At 37.5% G+C, this 24,087-nt stretch overlaps 1 protein-coding gene and 1 non-coding gene across 3 annotated transcripts in view; both read right to left on the bottom strand.

Moving 5' to 3' along the window:
- The window catches only part of Srek1 (splicing regulatory glutamic acid and lysine rich protein 1), a 43,950-nt gene that overhangs the window by 3,475 nt on the left and 16,388 nt on the right, over positions 1-24,087 (bottom strand). Inside the window, exons 1-10 of one of the 2 annotated variants that reach the window (XM_029566301.1) lie at positions 23,098-24,058; positions 22,693-22,808; positions 19,175-19,339; positions 18,496-18,674; positions 16,922-17,052; positions 15,984-16,098; positions 10,576-10,695; positions 9,932-10,240; positions 4,893-4,988; positions 1,122-1,266 (exon numbers count right to left, since the gene is read on the bottom strand). In XM_029566301.1, coding sequence (XP_029422161.1) covers positions 1,122-1,266; positions 4,893-4,988; positions 9,932-10,240; positions 10,576-10,695; positions 15,984-16,098; positions 16,922-17,052; positions 18,496-18,674; positions 19,175-19,339; positions 22,693-22,755 — 1,323 coding nt within the window. In that variant the 5' untranslated portion in view covers positions 22,756-22,808; positions 23,098-24,058. Of the gene's footprint in view, positions 1-1,121; positions 1,267-4,892; positions 4,989-9,931; positions 10,241-10,575; positions 10,696-15,983; positions 16,099-16,921; positions 17,053-18,495; positions 18,675-19,174; positions 19,340-22,692; positions 22,809-23,097; positions 24,059-24,087 lie in introns of those variants that run through there. The other variant, XM_008838823.3, reaches the window with a different exon arrangement.
- LOC115071360 lies at positions 19,596-19,699 on the bottom strand. The gene has a single exon (XR_003850448.1). It is a non-coding gene; the product is annotated as a U6 spliceosomal RNA (small nuclear RNA).

The following is a 24,087-nucleotide window of genomic DNA, read 5'->3' as shown; positions in this document are numbered from 1 at the left end:
GAACATCAAGGCACATTTACTCCTTTCCCCGAGAACTGCTGGCAATTATATCTAAATGACATCACTTCATCTTTTGTAATAAATGGCATTTTCTTTCACTATTTTTTTTTATTAAAAACATGCAAACACATAGATCAATCTGCCCTTTGTGTTATTTCCTACAAAAGATGGGAAATCCATGGTAACAAAATTAAAATAAAATGAATGAACAGAAATTCTAGCTACTCCACAACAGACTTATAAAACTGGGACACATCCAGTCAAAGGGCCAAACAGCTTCCAAAGACAACTTGACAAAAGAAGTTAACAAATCTAGAAAAGAAAATCACTATTCTTCTTAGAAATGACTATCCAAGAGCAGACTAAATTCTGCCCTCCGTTTAATGGAGAAGTAAGATCAAAGAAAACCTGACACATAATACATGCTCAGTAACTATTACTAAAGTCATCAAAGATGATGAACTATCAGTACCAAAGTAAATAAAGCTATACAATGTGAGTTCCAGAACTCACATTTCCAAATAAAAATATACACTACAAGACAGTGAGGAAACTGATATAATACACAAGTATTTACAATTTCCAAGAAAAAGCTTACTTGATGGAATGTGGTTTTTAATTATGTATTACACATCAACAAACCTACAAAACCAATGACAACAAAGTCCTGTCAAATTTGCTGAAATGTATACTGAGGAAAATGGCATCAGGCATAAATCAACACCATAAACACATCTAATACATTTGTTATCTACAGATTTTTCTATAAATTTTCTTAATTGTATGCCATTTACTGATTCTCCAAAATAAGGAATGAAATTGCTTAAACTGTAAGTGGTTCTCATCTCTTCAAATTTTAGGGGCTGGAAAGATGGCTCAGCAGTTAAGACCACGTATTGCTCTTTCAGAGGACCCTATCTGGTTCTAGCACCTGTGTCAGGCAGCTCACAACTGCCCATAAATCCAGTTCTACAGAGATCAAATACCTCTGGCCTGAGGGCATTTGCACTTATGCACATGCCCACACACATACAATTAAAAATAAATCTTTTTAAAAATTTAATATTAATACCAACAATGTACCATTGCCCTCAAGCCGCATTCAGCCTGCAGCTGCTTACTTTAACTGAAGTACTGTTCTTCTCTACCTTCTCCTTCCCATCTCTGTCATTAGAGCTCTTCTTTGTGGAGGTGGAACGTTCTCTCTCTCTTCTGTCACTGATGTGGTCCCTTTCTTTTTCTCTCTTTTTATCTTTCTTATTTCGGCTGTAAGAATATTGAAAATACAAGAGTTAACTTTTAAGAAATTAAAGGTCTACTATACATGTAACAAAATATCCTTATTATAGGATATCACACACATTATAAATTATCATGCTAGTAAAGCAGTTTGGCAAAGTGACAAAAACAGGTCCTACAATCTGACCTATTCTGCCCTCTGCCTCAGTCACTGTTGAAGAGAAAGGCCTTTCTGCACCAGTCAGCACATGTTCCCAGGAAACACAATTCATTACTGCCAATCTAGTAATTTTGAAATGCTCCAGATTTACTTATCTACTGGAATAAGGGTAAGTTAAAACTAACTATAATCAGCCTATACTCATGGGCTCCTTAACCAAATTCAACCAACCACAAACTAATATGTAGGAAAAAAAAAAAGTCACACCTTTACTTTCAAGCTTTTATTCTGAGGTTGGGGACTCTTGCATTTAACTATCCCCCAAATCCTTACAGACTTTTCTTGTCATAATTCTCTAATACAGCATAATATTCACATAGCATTTACATTGTATTAGGTTGACTGAAAGTGTAGAGAAGGGTGTGATAATGTAAACACTACATCATTTTATGGACTAGTTGATCATACATGGCTTTTAGAATCTACAGGAGGTCTTGCACCCAATTCCCCAAGGAGTGATTATGTATTTTCATATGTCCCTTTCCAATGCAACATTCAAGAGGGAATAAAAAAGGGCCAATGAAATGGCTCAGTTGGGTAAAAACACACGCTAAGCCTGATGACATGAGTTTGATCCCTGACACATCATAGGAGAGAACCAACTCCCACAAGTTACGTTCTGACTCTACATGCATAATGTGGTACATTGACTCAGACATACACACAAAACTAAGCAAAAAAAAACAACAAAAAACTTTGGGAGCTGGAGAGGTGGTTCAGTTCTTAAGGATGACTACTCTTGCAAAGGATCCGGGTTAGGATCATTTGTTATGAAATTATATATTCATAAGATTATAGACAAAAAATGATGCCTATCATTTGAGAACCTATGGCTTCTGATCTGGTCAAGACAGCTCAAATATGGAAATCTAAACACTGCTCTCTTCTGAGTAGTTTAAAAACAAGCACAAGACTAATGGAACAAATGAAGCGGATTAAAGTACGATTCAAGGTAACATTTCAAGTCACTGGGGAAAAATGGTCCTTTATAATAAAAAGGTTTAAAACAGCTGTATAATCATTTGTATGGTGATAAAGCATGATCTATGTATCATTCCACAGAACAGAAACAGGGCCAATTGGACTAGAGATCTAACTTATTTTAATTGAAATGATTAAGTACTAGAAGAAAAACATGGGTGAATTCTGGGTGAAAGGGAATTTCTGACCACAGCTAAAACTCCAAGCACATAAAACAAAAATAGCTATAAATCTATGTATATAAAATTTAACAATGTCAAACAAAACAGCAAAACACCATTAGCATATTCAAAAGAAAACAGACCAAAAATTTACTTGCAACAAAACTAAGGACACAGTGGTTGAGTGCTTGCCTGGCATGCCTGGGGCCCAAGGTGCAATTCTTAGGAATATTTTGGGTATGTTATTTATATATACGCAATAGCCAAGAATAAATTGCTGCATACAGGGTCAAATGATTTTCAAGGATGTTAAGTCCATTCAATAATGAAAGAACAGTCTTCAACAAACATATCCATAGCCAAAGAATGAAGGTAGAACCCTACTTCAAACCATATACAAAAACAACCTCAAAATAGATGAAAGGGCCAGTGAGATTGCTCAGAGGGTAGAGGAGGATGCTCTATGAGCCTGACCACCTGAGTTCAATTCCTGAAACCCACATAATGGTAGAAGAAGAGAAGTGACTCCACCAAGTTGTCCTCTAACCTCCACATGCACTCTGTGGCACACATATGTACCACATATGCATACACACACAATAAATACAATCTTTGAAATTTAACAGCAAAACAAAAACAGATGAAAGACCTAAACATTACAGTTCATTACTCCAAGTTCAAAGTCTGCCTGGTCTATATAGCAAGATCAAGACTGCACAGCTAGCTCCTATCTCAAAGCAACAACGAAAACAAAACCCTACATCAAGAGTGTGAAGAGACAAACCATAGAAAGAGAGGAAGTAGATGCAGATCATTTACCCGGTAAGGACTGATACCAGAATATATGAAAAACTACAACTAATACCAAAGAAAACCCAATTCAAAATGGACAAAAGACTGAATAGACATATCTGCACATAATGACCAAAGACACATGAAATGATGTTTAACATCACTCTTCATTACAGAGATACCGACACAAACCACAGTAAGATATCACTAACACCCACTGCAACAGTTACAATCAAAAGACAGTAACAAATGTGAGGATGTCTAAAATGGTGCCATCACTTTATAAAAAATCCTTCAACAATTCCTCAAAAAAGAATTAATGTATGACATAGCTATTGCCATTCTGCAGTGAACAATCAAGAGAAATGAAAACATTTCTACACACAAATTTCTATGTGAATTTTCATGGTATCAGTATTAAAATGCTAAAAGTGAAATGGAAACAATGCTAAATGCCTATTCGCTGACAACAGCTAAATGAAACATGGTTTATCTATATGCCCAATTATTATTCCATTCATTGGAAAGGAATGATCCTGATTCATGAAAAGAACACATATTATACATCCACATATAGAATATCCACAATTAGCAGAGACAAAGAGACAGTAAGATTAGAGGCTATCAGGGGCTGGAGGTAGTAGAGGATTCCTTTAGAAGTGATACAAAATGTTCTGAAATTAAATAGTGATGTTTATAAATCATTGTGATTGTAGTAAAAGTTATTGAAATATACAAATTAAATAACATTTCTAATATGTGAATAATATTGCAATTTTCTTTTTTTTTTTGGTCTTTTTGAGACAAGGTCTCCCTGTAGCCCCAGCTGGCCTGGATTCACTAATGGAGACCAGGCTGGCCTTGAACTCACAGAGATCCACCTGCCTCTGCCTCCCAAGGGCTGGGATTCAAGGCATGCGCCACCACGCCCAGCTAATATTCCAATTTTCTTAAATACCAAGGAGATCCAAGTAGTCATTGACCACACAAATATACAAGGGTATGTTGTACTGTCTATGAAAAAAAAAAATAGAAAATGTGTATTTGCCTAATTTTGCAGAAGGAAACAGACAAATGGCTGATCATTTACAGAGAACAAATGGGAACAAGGCAGAAGGGGTTGAGGGTACTGTTACCAAGTCCAGGCAATCACAAAAGAAATGGAAACATGGAAACATTCTCTCTGACCAATGTGGAAAAATATCCTGCAAGCTGTAAGTGGTAAAAGGGTACAACCAGTATATATTTTATGCTACTTTTTATATAAGAAAAAAATGACAGATTTTCATGTTCTAATTGTAAAACTGGAAAGAAACCAAGATGATTGCTATATAAACAGAGTGTATGAGCACATGGTTGAAGTTAACAGTTTTAAACACAAAATAATTTTTTATCAGTCCTGAAAGATGTAAATGTATTAATTCTGCCTTTAAATCAAGGCAGAATCTATTTTTAATTTCCTGCTTTCTCTTGCATTTTAACAAATGCTTTCAACCTACCTCCTGGGGGATGGAGACCTAGAAGATTTCCTTTTTATGGTTTTCGATGATCTTGGGGATCTGGAAGAACTCCTGCTCCTCCTCCTTCGCCTTTCCCTGAAAAACAAAAATTATGTCCTTTAAAACAAAAAAACACTCTGGGCGTGGTAGCATGCACCTTTAATCCCAGCCCTCGGGAGGCAGAGACAGGTGGATCTCTGCAAGACTGAAACCACCCCAGCTCACATCGTGACTTCCAAGTGGGCTATGACTAGGGAGACCCTGTCAAACAACAAAAAAGCAACTGATGCTTGGCATGGTGGCCCACACTTTTAATCCCAACACTTGGGAAGCAAAGGCAGAGGCAGAAGCAGGCAGATCTCTTTGAGTTCCAAACCAGCCTGGTCTACATAGTGAATTCTGGGTCAGGGCTACATAATGAGACCCTGTCTCAAGATAAAGGTAAATTCAAAGCTATAAAAGCAAAAGGAGAGCTTCAGGAACTGGAGAGATGATTTAGCAGTTAAGAGCACTGGCTGCTCTTGCAGAGGACCTGGGCTCGATTCCCAGGACCCACATGGTGGCTAACAACTACCCCTAACTCCAATTCATTCCAGGAGATCCAAGGGCACTGCATGACACAGGTGCACTTACATACATGCAGGCAACACACTCATACACATAAAATAAAAATAATAAACAAAATATTTTAAGAAAAAAGAGCTCCAGTGAGGGCAGCCTGTAAAGGAGCTCTGTTTATTTAAATTTTTAAGGTTTTTGAGAAGGTGGACCTCATGATCCTCCAGTCTGATTCTTGAGAGTTGAGGATTACAGGTATGTGCTATCAGTTCAGCTTAAGTTTTGACTTTGGAGGGAGGGAATAGTAGAGGAATGCTGGGGATCAAATCCAGGCCCCCCCCCCCATATGATAGGCAAATGCTTTGCTACTGAGCTACTTCCCTAGACCCTCAAGGGGCCAACTTAAATTCTTTAAAATAACATGTTTTATTACCCAATTTTAGTGAAGATTGATTTGTAAACCATAAATTTTAGACAATGACAAATCCATCATCTAAAATTTCCTAAGAAAATAGAGGACAACCTCCTTCTCATCTGACATATTTATTTTTAAAAGACTCCAACTTTTCTTTTGAATTCTTCAGTTAGTATACTAATGGATTTCATCAGAACAATTTTTAGTAGAAAAAAAAAAAGTTTCCAACTCAAGTATCTTCTTTCTTCACATCTAAAATCTTTCCTGTCAGATCTTTGTTGTGCATTTAGCTCCTCACTGCCCCACCGTGGATGATAGTCTAGCAAAGTAGTAAAGACTTCAAGATAAATATAGGAGGGGCATTTAAATCATTTTATAGAGAAAAAGTTTTCCCTGCTAACTTCCTATCTTATTATTCTGGAAATTTATTTCTTAATATTTATTTATTTGTATGAGTCTATTGCCAACATGTATGGAAGTGCACTTGTGTGATGCATTGCAGTGTCCTCAGAGGTCAGAAAAGGGCATCAGATCCTCTGGAATTGGAGTTATGGATGGTTGTTAGCTGCCATGTGTGTGTTGAGAACTGGATCTGGATCATCTGCAAGGGCAGCCAGTGCTCTTAACCACTGAGCCATCTCTCCACTCCTAGCAATTTAAAATTAAATGCACAAACTTATATAATAGTTAAAATCTTAGATTTAGATGTAGCAAGGAAATAATTACCAAAGAGATTAGTGGTGTTCATTAAAAACTATTTTAATGGCTGGGCGTGGTGGCGCACGCCTTTAGTCCCAGCACTCGGGAGACAGAGGCAGGTGGAGCTCTGTGAGTTCAAGGTGAGCCTGGTCTATATAGTGAGTTCCAGGCCAGCTGGCGCTACAGGGAGACCCTGTCTCAAAAAAAAAAAAAAAAAAAAAAAAAAAAAAAACCAACCCTATAACAGTAAAAAATAATATATACTCTAAACTACTTTGTATTTACAAATGGGTCAACTTAGGGGACTAGAGAGATGGCAGCGGTTAAGAGCACTGGCTGCTCTCGCAGAGGACCCAGGTTAGGTTCCCAGCACCCACATGGTGGCTAACAACCATCCATAACTCCAGTTCTGGGGGACCCACCACCCTCTTTGACCTCCACAGGCTCTGTACAATACCAGTGCACTTACATACATGCAGGCAATATACCCACAGACATAAAATAAAATAATAAAAAAAATAAGGTGGAAATAGAGGAAGGCAACCAACACTGAACTATGATCTGCACATGTGCATACATGGGAGCACACAACTAGAGGCACATGTTTGCACATACACAAACACACACACACACATGTGCACACACACACAGAGCAGCAGTTCTGATAATCACTGATAACATACCTCAAACACCAATCCTCTGAAATTTAAGTTCTTACTATTGCTTTAATTTTTCACTTGTAAAATTAAAAACTAACGCCTGCATTATTTGTTGTTTATATGATAGCTTTTGTTTTGTTTTTGCTCTTCTGAGACAGTTCCAGCTGGCCTGAACTCACTATGCAGACCAGGCTGGCCTTTATCTCACAGAGATCCTCCTGTTTCTGCCTTCTGAGTGCTGGGCTTTAATGGTGTACACAACCACACCCAGCTATGGTATTAGTTTTAAAGGGTCAAAAAAGCTAAAGAGCTCTGAGACCACAAATACTGTTTAACCTGAATCTGTTTAACCTGAATCTGGCTTTTCAACTGGAACCAAACAAAACCCCAGACAATAACCCAAGAGTTGACGAGTTGTTATAGAGCTAGAGGACACCTGTAAAGTGTCAAGAACAGAGCCTGGCACAGACATGCTCAATACAGACTTTCCCAATTTTTTTTTTGGGGGGGGTACAAAACTGGGGGAAATCAAACCCAGGACCTCACACATGCTAGGAAAGAATTGAGCTACAGTCTCTCAGCCTTCCCTTCCCTTTCTTGATAGTAATTTTAAGCATTAAACATTTTCCAAGTATTCAAGTTTTTGAAAATATAGGAGACAATACTGAAAATAAAAGGTTCAAAGAACACTTTTTTTGAAGAGTGAGAATACTGCCCATTCAATAAACAAATCAGATTGAGAAGAGGGACTGAGAGATGAGAAACTAACTGCTGATGAATAAAGACCTTACCTATGATCAGAATTCAGGAACTGCATATATTAGACATTCACAAAATACATTCTCATGTCTCATCTCTTGTGGACATGGTAAAGTTCACTGTTTCTTTATGTTAGTCACCTTTTAGTCTCCAGGCTCCAGAGGTCATTTAAGAACGTGTTTAGGACCCAGTGTGAACATTTTAACTTCCTTAAAGATAAAGCAACTTAAAAGAGCCAATAAACATTTCAAAGTCATCAGTAAAAATAAATTCAAGTTACAAAAAAGGAATCAAATCATTTTGTACCATGGAGCAGTGTCTTAATGGTACATAAACATAAGGGCATGTCCAACACTTCTGATGCAGTTTTTACATGTAGATACCAAATGCTGGTTAGAAAAATTTCAAACTTATGGAAACTTTTCTCTTTAAAACAGTGGTAACAGTCTCACAAGGCTGTAATGAGACTTAAAGAGGGTGGGACATGAAAAAGTCAGCTAAGAACCAGCATCTGGCACACAGAAACAACAGCACCTAAAGCACCTGCAACTATTTTTTACTACTGGTCAAAAGCTAGCACTAAAAATAAACTATAAAAGCACAAAAGTTTTTAAGTTATTTCAAACTGTGTGCTATGAAAAATCACCTTTAAAATTTTTTGAAACAATTTATTCTTAAATACTTTTGAAAGTTAAGTTAAACACAAGTTAGGAACTTCTATTCGTTTAGTCACAGCACAAAAATGTAGGTTTTAGATAACCTTGAAGATTGTCATTTTGTGGCTGTTACTATGGCAACGTGCTGCCACCTGGTGGCAGTGTACCTATTAATAAGTGGAACCAATAGTCCTAAGAGAAAAAAAATCCAATCCCTAAAATAACAAAAGGAGAAGCAAAAATCAAATGTCATACACAGACTATTAACAGGGAAGTAAAAATTAACTTAGATGCAGAAAGGACTCCCACTGATACTTTAGAAAACACATCGTCATTAAGATTTACATGCCAAAGTCTAAAAGGGCCATTTTTACATGAAAAGGTATCTTTTCCCTGACATTCACTAAGAAGAGAAAAAAAAAAAAAAAAAATAGCTGGGTGTGGTGGCACAGGCCTGTATTCCCAGCACTTGGGAGGCAGAGGCAGGCAGATCTCTAAGAGTTCAAGGCCTACCTGGTCTACATGGTGAGTTCCAGGCCAGCTGGGACTGCAGGAAGACCCTGTCTCAAAAAGACCAAAAAAAAAAAAAAAATTATACTAATAATAAACCAGATTAGCCAGGCATGATGGCGCGTGCCTTTCATCCCAGCAGTTGGGAAGCAGAGACAGGCAGAGCGCTCTAAGTTCCGACGTCAGCCTGTCTACATAGTGAGTACCAGGCCAGCTGGGGCTACAGGGAGACCCTGTCTCAAAAAGACAATAATAATAATAATAATAGCTAGATTTAAATACCACATTAAGGCTGTATAGCAATGTCTTTGCTGAAGAACAGCTCACTTTGCAATTAAGGGGGACTGTTCTGGTATTACTCTACTGCACAGAGCACTCTCTTCCCCTTCAGTTTAAAAATGCATTCACACACATAAAAAAGATGCATTTATCTGTTGTCAGTAAAACCCTTGGTAAAAAAAGATTAAGCAGGGTTCGGTGACGTCTCAATCAGTAAAGCACTTACCAAGCAAGCATGGTAGCTGAGTTCAATTCTCAGAACCCATGTAAAAAAGCACCATACATGAGGTAAGCAGAGCATGGTACTACGCATTTGTAATACCAATGCTGGGGAGGCGGAGACAGGTGAACACCTGGAGCGCACTGTCAGCCTATGGACAATGAGACTAGGTCACAGAAATCAAAGTAGGCACCACCTAAGGACCATACCCAAGGTTGTCTGTCTCCACTGACACAACACACATGCACGTATGCACACACACAGATGGTTCCATGCTATCAAACCTGCTGGCACTACGAGATCTTCTTGATGCATTGTAACTTCTGGGTGGCGTTCTGGACTTTTTCCCCTTTTTCCTTCTTTCATCGAACTCTTTGGGTCTGTCCTTTTCTCGTTCCTTCTCTTTGTCTTGCTCCTTTTCGTGCTCTTTCTCCCGCTCTCTCTCTCTCTCTTTGTCCTTCTCGCGCTCTTTCTCTCTCTCTTTCTCTTTGTTTTTGCCCCGTTCCTTCTCTTTGTCACGTTCCTTCTCCCTCTCTCTCTCCTTCACTCTTTCTTTTTCCTTGACCTTTTCTCTGGTATCTTTTCTCTTGTCCCTTGAAAAGCAAACAGAAGTAAATTCTTAACTAAAATAATTATATCTCAAAAAAGGGACTACCTACCTCTTTCCCTACCAACTACCAGCACAAAATAATCTGCAATGACTACAAACAGTATTATAAGTTTCTGCATAACTCAGGTGTACAGCTGCTACGTGGAACGATCACTAGGCTGAGCTGAGTCACGCTGACCATCATATTTACAGTGACAATATTTACATTAAATTACTAAAGCAATCAGAAAATTCCATTTCTCTCATGATAAACCTAAATCACAATTTTGATTAAGTGAAATCAATGAAAAAATTATTCATAATTTCTCTGAAACGCACCGTGAATGTGAACGACTCCTCGACTTTCGCCTCTCCCTAGATTTAGAGCGTTTTTTATGCGGGCTTTTAGATCTTCGTCTATCTTTTTGTCTTGAACGTGACCTGTTATGGGATCTACTCCTGAAGAAAAACAAATTGTGAGGAAATCAAAACATATTCTTAGAATTTCAATTGTAACGAAGAAGTTTTCAAATAAGGTAACTTAAAAATCTATCCTAACAGAATTTATCAATAGTTTAAATTATACCTTATATAATGTTCTAATTATAATACCAGAAATTAAATTTACTTATTGGAAACCTTACCACATATTTCACAGTTTACAAGACAAAACAGAAAGAATTTAATACCTATTTTCTTTGCCAGGCTTAAGGTGCTATTTTTGGTCTAATTTTCTTTTCATCAAATTATCACATGCCTCAAACTTGAAGATTTTTCCACTGGCCCAAGTTTTCACATCACAAACTGTCTCTAATACTTGACTTCCTTGTAAGCTGGTTGTGACTCATCTTGATGGGAGGTAGGTTATACAGTTCAACAGCTTCTATAAATGGTCATGTACTGCGTGTTACAACAAACATTAAGAATGTATTAGGAGTGAGAGAGACAAGAGAGGGCAGGGGGTGAGTAGCCATAATGCATTATAGTCGTGTATAAAGTTGTCAGAGAACAAGTTAATAATGTTTTAAATGAACCTATAAGGGCAGTGTGACGGGAAAATTAAAGAATGAGGTAAAACTAGAGAGTCAAGCATCAGATGTGCACCACCTTCATTTTACAGCTCTAATTATAATTAACCAGCTAGTAAAAGAAGGTTTTATTACTTTGTTTTTTGGAATAAAAACAAATGTTATTTCAATTCTGACTAGGCCCCACTGAAATAACTGGTTTTCTAAACAAGGCTACCGGTTTGAGTCCCAACACTAGAAGGAAAAAAAAAGTTTCATTTAAAATGTAGCAAAATGATGGACAGAGTGGCTTTGAGTCTGACAATGTCACTCTGAAACGCACCTCTGTCCCACACTTGCTATGAGCTCTGGCTACGTCCCTAACCTACATTATAAGCCTGTGTTTCTTTATCCAGAAAGTACAGTAAATATCCCACCTACGTTCCTTAAGGTTGTCATACGGATTCAACTATATAATGTATGTAAAACTGCCTTGTAATCTCTGGCACAGAGTATATGTTTAAAGCTTTCAAGTCTCAGGACTGGCATCATTAAATTAACATACAGATAAACTTCCAGTCATATCTATTTAAAGAGGCCAACTGAACTTTCCACAGTACGTCTTATAGAACCAAAATTCATCTTGATCATCATGGTTTTTGTAAAAAATTACATTCACTTATTAAGTGCTACAAGGTAAGAGGACAACTTGCAGGAGGTTTTGCCTTTCACCACATGAGTTCTAGGGATCAAACTCAGGTTGCCAGCTTGGTGATAAGTACCTTTACCCAATGAGCCATCTTGCCAGCCCCACTAATGGTCACGTTTTAACAAACCAAATTACAACAAATACCTACAAAATAACTATTTTTTTAATGTTTTATTTTTATTTTATGTGTTTGTGTGTATTGCCTGCGTGTAGGTGAGCGCACCCGTGTTGTGCAGTGCCTGAAGAAGACAAAAGAGGCTATCGGATCCCCCGGAACTGGAATTACAGACAGTTAGCTGCCATGTAGGTGCTAGGATTCAAACTCCGGTCTTCTGTAAGAACAGTGTTCTTAACTGCGGAGCCATTTCTCCAGCCTCCTAAATAAGTATGTTTTTTAACATTTTATTTATTTTTATTTTATGTGTATGACTGTATTGTCTCCATGTATGTGAGTGCACCCGTGTCGTGCAATGCTGCAGAAGTCAGAAGAGGGTTTTGGATTCCCCTGGAACTGGAGTTAAGGATGGTTCATAGAGGCCATGTGGGTGCTGGGACTTAAACCCGGGTCCTCTGCAAGAGCAGAGCTGAGCCATCTCCCCAGCCCCCCAAAATAAGTATTTTTAAAAACATGCTTGAGGTATGTATGCTATGAGACCAGAAATACCCCCAGACAATCCTCAATTACCAATGAAATCTTGTTTTTAAGCACATCTTCAATTAACTGCTTGTCTATTGAGTCGAAAATATTTTTTAATTAAATGGTTAATATATAGCAACTTACCATCATGTTGCATCAAAGTTTTAATTGTAAATCAGTTGTTCTTCATTAACATACTATAAAATGTCTTATAGTTTCTGTGCTCATCTGTAAAGGTTATTTAACTTCAAAATATAATTATAGTACTGTCCTCCCTTTCTAACACTCTCTGTGTGACTAAAACAAGTATCAAAAACTTGAACAAAGTAGAAATTTATCTCCCAGGTCCTAGAGCCAAGGACAGTCATTCCTTCTCTCCTGAGGGGAGGAGCATGGAAAGGGGAGTGAGAGACAAACTAGGGGAAGCATGATTCTTATCACACTTTTAAAATTAACACATCAGCGTATATGCTTATAGGATACAGTGGCTAATTCTGAACATGTAAAATGTGGTAATCAAAATCAGTCCAACTTAGCACCCTTCTTGTTAAACATGTTCATTTCTTTTTACTGCGAACTTCTTTCTAAAATACATAGTAAATTGTTGTAAACTATACTCATCCTACTGTGCTGTAGAACAAGAGAACTTATTCCAACTTAACTGTACTTTGGCACCTATTACCCAACCTCTTCTGCTCCCGTTCCCCAGAATGGATCAGAATTCAACTTGACTTTCATGAGAGCAAATTTTTTTTAATGTTTTATTTATTATTTTTATGTGGATGTGTATATTGCCTGTGTGTAAATAAATGCACTGGTGACATACAATGCTCGCAGAAGACAAAAGAAGCTGTCAGATCCGGATCCCCTGGAACTGGAGTTACGGACAGTTGTTAGCTGCCATGTGGGTGCTGGGATTCGAACCCCGGTCTTCTGCAAGAACAGTCGGTGTTCGTAACCACTGAGTCATCCCTCCATCCCCAAGAGAGCAACTTTTTAAGCTCCTGCAAATGAATGGTTTTCTGCCTGAAAAGCAGAACTCTACAAAAATCTGCAGCTATAATCTCCACTGGCCAGCTAGTCTAGTGGGTAGCAGCAAGACCTAAGAACACTGGCCACCCCAGGCAGCAGAGAGGATGCTGAGAGAAGCCCTGTCAACTCCCTGACTGCTACAGAACAGAGGCAGAAAGTTCTTCCAGGTCAAAATCCATTAAATATTAAGTTTCTGCTTTTCGTTTTGAGACAGGGTCTCCCAGGAGCCCCAGCTGGTATGGAACTCACTATGTAGACCAGGCTGGCCTAGTCTCACAGAGAACCGCCTGCTTCTGCCTCCTGAGTCTAGGATTAAAGGCATGCACCACTACCAGGCCCAGTCTAAGACTTATGTTGTTTGTTTGTTTTGTTTGTAAATATTTTATGTGTATGACTGCATGTATGTAAGTGCACCTGTGTCGTGCAATGTCCATAGAGGTCAGAATAAGATGTCAGATCCCTTGGAACTGGAGTTAAGGATGGTTGTTAGCTGCCATGTGGGTGCTGGGAATTGAACCCAGGTCCTCTGCAAGAGCAGCCAGTGCTCTTAACCATTGAGCCATCTCTCCAGCCCCATAAGACTTATGCTTCCATAAATATAATCTATTAAGTTTTTTAGTAAATAAAAGAATCCCACCACCACTCTATTTTAGAAAAAACTCATTCTTTGTGTTTAGGTTATGTGTATTCAACATGCATGTATAAAAGTAAAAGATGCTAACCATGTATGTGTGTATATGTATAGACACACATGCCAAGAGCTTTCCAATCTCAGTCTCTTGATATTTACATGAAAGTATTCTCACAAATATCAAGAACAATAATTAGCAAATTTCAATTTATAGCTAATACCTCCTAGATGGACAAAACATCAATTATGCACTACTTAAAATCAAAACCTTAAGTGAGTAGTAAAGCAGCAATGAATTATTTGCCCTAATTTCAAAAGGCATGTAAAGCTTGCCCAATTATCAAAGAAACTGATGTTAACTGGCACATTTTAGTTTTTCTTAGCCTGGGTGTTTGGCTCTCCAACCATTCAAAATGAGATTCAGGACACTAGTCTTTTATCACTCCTTGACATACCTGCACACCTCACCTCCTTTCTCCTCAGCACACCGTCAGTATGAGGAAATGTCCCTGGTCTTGTACATCACTGTATCTATTTTGGTTTCTTGCTTCATGTCTGGCTCTTGCTGTACTTAACTGTTTCTTTGGTTTTTTGAGACAAGGTCTTGCTATGTAGCCCTGGTTGACCTAGTACTTACTATGTAGCCCAAGCTGGCCTTCATCTTGAGGCAGTTCATTGTGAACTTGCCTTTCAAAGGTGATGTTGCAAACTATTAACACAGAAGTACACCCCTCTCAGTGACTACAAGTATGGTTTACCAAAATCAAAGAAAGGACACTCTATTTTACTGTTTTGTTCTTTGAATCTCCTTGGTCAGAAAACTAGACTAAGCTTGCCAGTGAGGTTAGATATACAGCACACTGGTCTCTTGCCTTCAAACCCACCTTCTCTAATCCTTCCTCCACTTGAACACACTGCATGCACATACCTATGTTTTCTCTCAGGACAAAAGTTAGCATGCAATGAGGACCCACTACCCCTAGGCATAATCCTCAAGGTACAGCTAATCAAATCAAGATATGTTGCAAGTTTACACTTCTCCTTTACACAAAACACAAAGCCATGACATGTAAAAGAAATTAAAATGCCAAAGTTATGAAAAAAAAATAGGACCAACAGAACTTAAGAAGAGGATGACTCTGGACTTCAGGCTACAGAGTGGACTGGGAAGAGAAAACAGAAGAGCTGCCAACTTGAGCACTATTTTCAGCATTAGTGTGTTCTCAAAAGTATAGAATGAAAAAACAGAACAACTTCCAAAACTGAAAATTATTTAAAATATTAAAATTTTAAGTATAAAGTAGACAAAAAGTTCTTTTTATTTTTGAATGGAGTACACAGCAAGAGGGCAGCAGGCTAGACATCAACTGGTGTACCCCTGAAGCCCAAATTTCATTCCTTTTGTTTGTTTGTTCTTTTTGAGACAGGGTCTCCCTGTAGCTACAGCTGGCCTGGAACTCACTATTTACATCAGGCTGGTCTCAAATTCACAGAGATCCGCCTGCCTCTGCCTCCTGAACACTGGGGTTAAAGGCGAGTGCTACCACGCCCAGGCCCAAAATTTCATTCTTATCTATAGTTATTATCATCAGGGCCATACTTAAGTAACCACACTCCCAAGGAAACACTAATGATGGTTCTGAATTCTGATACTTTGACAAAAATTCACAACACCTCAACTATTTGAAATAATATTAGAAAAAATATAAATATGATAGTAGAAAGTCTCACCTGTGTTTTGACTGTGATCTTTTTCTTCTAGAATGGGATTTTGAGCTAGACCTGGACTTTGAACGAGTGTGGGAACGAGATCGACCGCCTTTTCGTTCATTGCTCTTTCCAGACTCTGGGAGGAAAAAACCACTTTGCAGTGTAAGCTCAGAACAACTAAAGATCCCAGTTAATAATCAGGCACAAGTGGAATGTACCACATATAGTGCAAGGGGCCTACTCTCTGTACATCCTCCTCCTGTGCAATTATCCTTCAGAAACATCCAAGAAAGTCATTGCATAAACTCGTTGAGTGCAGCCATCCTGCAGCAGTACATATAAACCAGATGATTATAAACAGCTGTTCGTAATATTTTGTTGCTGCCATAATGTACGATCAAAACATGTCTGCAATTCCTGACAGTGAGGTTACGTACTTTCTCTATTTGTTTTGTTAGGATTGAAACTAAACTCCAAGTGTTAATTTAGTAAATCTGATCAAAGATAAATCATGTAGACATTTTTTAATTGAATTTAGCAACAGAAAATTTAGTTTTTCCTTTAACCTGCTAAAACTGAGCATCTTTATTTTTTCTAAATAATATGTTCTTTTTCTTGCTTTAAAATTAAAACTTTGAAGCAAAGTAAACCTGCCTCATTTCAACATTTTAAACATATTTATGCTTTCATTTTTAGTCTCACATACTCTGCTTTCAGCAAGTCATTTTTCAACACCGATTTTGTTACTACCATAAACAGCTCCTAAGCTAACGTGCTTCGATTCAGTATTAGGGGAAAGATGTGTACTACGTTCTTCTTTAAGAAAGCCACTTACTATTTCTTGAGTTTCAGTCTTCTTTGTAAAACGAAGGAACTGAGCAATATGATGTCTAAAATCCTTCCAATCCTAAGACTCTATGATCTTTATCTATGGCCTACACAACACTCCATGGCCTTACCTGGTTCAATGGCTGCTGAGATAAATGACTGAGCTTCTCGCACTCGCTTCATGACTTCTTCTAACTCCTTAGCTGCAGCCTGAGGTGTCATCTCAGGAGGTTTTACTATTGCATTGTTGGAGTGATTTATTCTAAATTAAAAATATTAGCATATCACAAACACACACCATATTTTATAAAACAAGAAACAATTAAATGTTAATATGATAAACATACTTATAAATTTGAGATCTCAGCAGCATATAAAGAAATATAGCTAAATACATAATAGCCAAAAGCAACCACAGAAAACCAAGATTAATCTCTCTTTTCCACCTACCATCATTTCTTACTAAAACAAGGCAAAGGCAAGGAGAAAAAAACCACTAAACTCTAGCTCATGTCATTCAACAACCAAATAGACGGTAGCAAGTGCTTTACACATACCTTAGAATAAATTCTAATGCTGACACCAGTGTTAAATGGATCGTTTCTACTCTTAAAATTGTTAAGATTTTGCTGATAACCCTGCACCCCAGCAGTATGAAGGGGAAGCTGATTACATTACATCCGTAATTCAATACTGACACAGTTTCAAAGGTAAAAAACACCTAATAAGCTTCCCCGTTCAAGCAAGGATAACTTTTGTCACTCACAGACGCACACACACACACACACGCACACACACACACACGCGCACACACACACAGAGGGTAACTTTTGTCACTCACAGACACACACACACACACACACACACGCAAGCACAATCTGCTGAGTCTATCTTTCCCCTTCCACAGAGAAGACTGAGCTCCCACTAAGTAAGAACAGTTACTGGATCTTTTAACAGTAAAATCTTGATCAAATTATATGATTAAAAAGATTCACCTATCAAACCCAAACAAAACCAGGACTGCTTTAAGAATTTGAATGAAACACTACATGCAAGGTTTACAGACAACAATACGGGCAGATCTTAATGGTCACATGTCTTGTTTAAAACATTTCTATATACTCAACATTATTTTTTTCCCTGGGATTTGAAATTCACCAAAATTCTTACAACAAGAAATACTGTAGTTCAATTCACAAGTTCAACTGTCCTTACTCTGGAATCATTACAAACAAACCTGATTCGTACTAACTGAAAGAAAAAGACCTAAAGCTGTTTGTAGGATACACAAATACTAGTAAATTAGATCTTAAAAACAGAAAATGTCTTCAAATATAACTTTTAGGAATTTAAAGGCTAAAATGTCAGGTATTTCACTTATACTTAACAGAGTCTACAAGTTCAACTGTCCTTACTCTGGAATCATTACAAACAAACCTGATTCGTACTAACTGAAAGAAAAAGACCTAAAGCTGTTTGTAGGATACACAAATACTAGTAAATTAGATCTTAAAAACAGAAAATGTCTTCAAATATAACTTTTAGGAATTTAAAGGCTAAAATGTCAGGTATTTCACTTATACTTAACAGAGTCTTCCTTTCACAAATTGCCAATTACTATTAAAGGGGGGGGGGGCCTTAATTACACTAAACACTTTAAAATTGTTTCAAAATCATTAAAATTGCTTTGTTGAGGATTTCTTACTTCAGTGGCCTGTCTCCAAACATAACTCCATTAAAAGCAAGGGCCCTTGGTACAGAATTTTGGTCTGCAAATTCCACAAAAGCAAACCGAGTTGGCTGAGTCTCATCACCTGCCATCCGCACAAACTTCACTTCTCCAACTTGTTTAAAAAATTCAAGTAGTTGATCAGCTGTTGTTGTCTGAGGAAGCAGAGTGAAACTTTAATACAGTGCATTCTTTTTTTTAAAAAAAAATCAGGTAAATAAGGCAGTTAATGGTTGCTGGGGGGGGGCATTTTCTTTAATAATGTAGCCACTGGTAAGGTGCCTGTGCTCCCATAAACAGCCTCTTACCTATGCTCTTCTAACCAATACTGATTAAACACTCACTGGGTCACCAGAGAGACAAGAGAGAGAAGGGGGGGGGTAAGGAGAGAGCAAGAGTGTGAGAGAGAGAGAGAGAGAGAGAGAGAAAGAGGGAGACTAGTTGGGAAGAGAATAGGGTTTGGAGTGAGAAGGGTGAAGACAGGCTAATGGGGGCTGAATGATCAAAACACATTATACATGTAGGAAAATGTCATAATGAAACCCATTATATAAAATATGCTAATAAAGTTTTTAAAATCAAGTAAATGTTATATAGACGGACAGAATGTTTAAGAAGAGGAAGAGAGTCCGCCACTCAGTTTCTTCTTAGTTACCTGGGAATTCAAATTTCCAACATAGACTGTTCTCCTAATTTCATCAATTTTGGAAGGGTCCACGTTTCCCATAAGTGGTGGCTGTGGGATCTCTCCAAGTGTTGTAATATTAGGGTCTAATGCTGCTGCTGGTATAGCTCCCAAGCTGCTAAGTGAAACACCAAGCTAAAGGAAAATCAAAAGTAAAACACAAAGCATTTTTATCAGTATCCAAAAATCACTGTTCTCCAATCTGGCTACAATTAGATTAACTCAACATGATTGGAGGTAGACTAAGGGCTCTTTGCTTTAAGCCACGTATATCCGAATTTGTTTCTTTTTAATTTTTAACTGAATTTCTGTGATTTTCATACAATGTAATTTGATAGTATTAGATCCCCCTCATCCATTTGCACCTCTCCCACCCCACCCAATTCAATGTAAAAATATGGAAGGCTTCAAAAATTTTTGCGTCATCCCTGTGCACGGGCCGTGCTAATCTCTGTATCATCCCAATTTTAGTGTATGTGCTGCCAAAGTAAGCACTGTATCTGAATTATTGAGAGAGTAGGGTCACATTACATGTCAACATAATTGAAACCTTTCTTAACCAACTGGGTATCTTAACTACTTTTAAACAGGATACTAAAAATGAACAGTTGCTTTTCATTATTCACGGTAGCCCATTCGGTTAAGTTTCCATAAACAATGTTACTGTACACTGAACCAATTTACCTAGACGTAGGCTAAGTTCCTGAGAGACTCTAATCACACTATTTCCATCAAGCATTTAGATCTTGCTATTGTGTGCTTCTGTTTGAAACCTGGTAGTTAATACATGCTGATACATTAACACTGAACACACGGTCAGCAATACAACTCTTAAGTTTATCTAACAAGTGCACATTCATTAGGCACACCAGACTACCCATGCTTGTTTTTAGCACTATGAATGGGGACCTATCTAAAGAGCAAAATCACCCACAAAAAAGAACAAACTGTCAAAGGACATGGCAGAAACAAACTACAAATTATACTCACTTGCACCATGTGTACTCAAACGAGAAGGCACAAACTACTGGGAAAGTGTACAATGAATGACTCAAATTTTTTATTTCTCTGTATGTCTATTGCAAACAGGTATTTGAAGGTCTCAAAAATTTTTGTACTTGTACTTTGGTCACTCAAAAACATCAACTGATTAAGTTCCTGATCATTATCAGAGCATCCCATATCAAAATATTTTATATTTTTTTATTTTTGTATATATAACTGTTTTCCCTGCATGTGTATAAGTGCATCCATGCATGCAATGTCCATGGAGGTCAGAAGAGGGCGTTGGATCCCCTAGAACTAGAGTCAGGGATGGTTGTTAGCCATCATGTGGGTGCTGGGAACTGAACCCAGGTCCTCTGTAAGAGCAGTCAATACTCTTAACCACTGAGCCATCTCTCCAGCCCCAACAGAATACCATTTTATTGAATTATTAACTTATTCCGTGCAATCAACCCTAAGAGATTGGATTACTAAAGCTAATTTTACAAACTAAGAAAAAATTTGTAAGCCAGGCATGGTGGCACACACCTGTAATCCCAACACTTGGGAGGTGAAGGCAGGATTATCAAGAGTTCAAGGTTATTCTCTTCGCTAAGTATCAAGTTCAAAGGCAGCCTGGGTTATATGAGACCTTGTCTCAAAAAGGAAAGAGAAGGAAAAAAGAAAAAATAAATGATCTAGCCAAAGCTATTCAACTACCAAGTGGTAAAGGCAAAGCATCAGCACAAACTAAAGTTGAAATAGACAACAGTTTAAGAAAAATCTAGACTAGTATGATAATACTTATGCAATGGCAGGAAAAGGACAAATTTTAAAAATATTATATTATATTATTATTTATTATTTTTATTTTATGTGTATGAGCTAATATTACCTGCATACATGTATGTAAGTGCCATGTGGATGCTGAGAGCCAAACCTAGGTCCTCTGTAAGAGCAGGCAGTGCTCTTACCCACTGAGCCATCGCTCCAGCCCTTAAATTTTTAAGATAATGTGTGGACCTGTGTACATTGATCTGCAACACATATGCAAGTGCCCATGGAGACCAGATGAGGGTGTCAGATCCCCTGAAACTGGAGTTACAGGCAGATGTGAGACACGTGATGTGGGTGCTGGGAACCCAATCTGGGTCCTCTGTAAGAGCAGTACAGGCTCTTAGCTGCTGAGCTGTCTCTCCAGCCCCCCACTGAATTAGTAATTCAACTGTCAGTGCACATGTTGAGACATACTATTTTTAAAGTGAATTTAAACTAGAAAAGAGAGAATATCTCAGAATTGGAAAATGATAACACTTTCCAGCACTAACAAAGATTTTTGCAAGGTGGGGAGAGGGAACATAGCCACTTTTCAATTCTACTTATGTTACTCCAGAGAAGTGATCCTGGACAATATGTGCAAATATATTGTAAAAATTTAATAGCTGTTAAAAACTGGCATATCCCAAAGGTGAAAAAACAAGATTACAGAACAACTGTCACTAGCTTGTCACAGCAGCCAGTCTTATCTTCCCCAAACAGGCGAAATGCTACAGGTTCTAATTACTTTAAAGATAAATTCAAGCACCTTTCTGTGATCTAAAAAACCCTGTAAAGTCAGTGTCCTACCCACCCCTCCAATCTCAAACACCCACCCCTCTCCCTTCATTATGCCTCAGTCACACTGAGCAGCAATGGTTCTTCAAACACAAAGTTCAATTAAAATCATTTCCCTCCATGGATCACAGTGAAGTCTCCAGCAGAGCAATGCTATACAAGTTCTGAAAGACCTAAATGTTTGCACTTCAAGATTTCAGAAACTGCTTTTATAATCTGAACAAATTATGCACTATAATCACAAGATTTGTTTATTCTCATAAACACCAGAAAGTTAGGTTCAAAGTCAAATCATGGTACAGTATAAATTTAGTTTGTTTATTTTTTAAGAATGGTCCCTCCTTAAAATGAGTATGACCAGAATCTTTCATATAAAACCCAGTAATGGTTCTGGTTTTTTTTCCTACTTAGAAATCACAAGAAGAATTAATCATTCTTTAATTCTCCACAGAAAATTTAAAAGACAAAATCTTTTGCCATGTTTTCACTGTTTCATTTTATTGGGTTATAGGTAAATACTTCTCTAAAATACTTTCTCCTATTACCCATGCTGTGGGTCGTCTCATTTTTAAAATGGACTTAGCCCATCTTAAGGTTATCTAGAGCCTCCAATTCTCTGTGCTATCTAAAACATTGAATTTAAGTATCTGGGTATTCTAATGAATAATCTGAGTCCTCAAATTTAAATGAATCCCCAGTTATTTCAATAGTAATCCCAAAAGGCAGCTCAAGTATGATAACATGGGGGAAATTAAGTTCAGACTTGGAATCCTTGCCACCAAAACAAAATAAAAATAACATGTCCAAAGTGGAAATGATGTATGGTCTTTACTCAACTGTTTACACAGCTCAGTGTTCACACCTCTCACAAGAGGCTTTACACTACTTACTGTTGTCAACGGACTTGAGGTTGGTATGGGAAGCAATCCTGCACCAGGTACCAGACTTGTCATGGTTGGAGCAGGAGCCAATAAAGAAAGGGCTTTGGCTTCCTCTGGAATTTTACCTGCAGAGGCAAGTTCTGCACATTACAAAAAGCAGAAACACCACACCAACTTTACACTATGATTTTACAATTGCCCTAGCACTTAAAAAATAATAATAATAATAAATGAATCTATCTATCAGATCCATATAAAGAAATAAATAAGAATATAAGTCTTTCCTTTTATCCTGCTCTATTAGGAAAAATAAAAGTGAGCAAAACTTCAAAGACTAACAATCTCATTAATGGAATATTATTTTAAAAACTGAATAATGTAGACAATTATTTAACACTTTGAGCTATGGGTCACCTGTACTGGAAACTTAATGTTCATGAACCAAACGATATCAAGCATGGACGCTTTCCCAGGACGGTGTTTTCGCGGTGATCGAAAGTTGTGTTACACATGACAACCGTTCGTGTTGGCTGCATCACTAATAGCACACAGAACATCAGATACAGAAAAGAAGAACATTTTTTAAAGTTTAATCCCCAGAAATGGCAAATAACCAAATTAGTCAAAAAAAAGAAAAAGAAAAAAACAATATGTGCGAATTGAAATTTGTTCCATAATGAGTGCCTCTACCCTGCTACTGAAGCTACCTACTTGTGATGCAAACAATTCTGACAACCCTCCAAAAGACTCCACTCAAATTCAAATAAACAGAAGAAAAAAAAAACTAGATCATACAATCAGCTTCAATTTAAAAAGAAGTCCATACCCAGTCAACTAATAAATAAGGCACCTCACCAACATCAGCGATGTCAAAAAGTATCCAGTTCCAAAGAAGATGCCTTGACAAATTATTTTAAAATTTATGGTAATAACTAACAAAACTCCCTAGTATCAGGAAACTTTTTTGTTGTTGTTGTTGTTTATGAGACAGGGTCTCCCTGTAACCCCAGCTGGCCCAGAATTCCCTATGAAGACTAGGCTGGCCTCAATCGCCTGCCTCTGCCTCCCAAGTGCTGGGATTAAAGGTGTTCGCTACTATACCTGACTATACTTCTAAAATACTAACTTTTAGAGTCAATATATGTATACTTAAGAGTAGCAAATGCTTTGCTTTAAAGACTGTAATTATCTAACAATAATACTAAAATTATGTTAGAAACTAGGAAAAATGCCTTCAAACTAAAATATGAAAAAATTACTTTGAAATAAATTCATGATTTCCTATGTTTAGTTACTGAATTAAAATAAATTCATAAAGACTGCAACTTTCACATTTTTCCTTATCTTCTTAGCAAAAAGTGTATTCCTCAAATTTGACTGCATGTGAATATATTAATAACTAAC

This window comes from Nannospalax galili, unplaced genomic scaffold (genome assembly GCF_000622305.1).
Source record: "Nannospalax galili isolate Female #2095 unplaced genomic scaffold, S.galili_v1.0 scaffold518, whole genome shotgun sequence".
Lineage (NCBI taxonomy): Eukaryota > Metazoa > Chordata > Mammalia > Rodentia > Spalacidae > Nannospalax > Nannospalax galili.
This window is presented reverse-complemented; position numbering and strand designations above follow the sequence as displayed.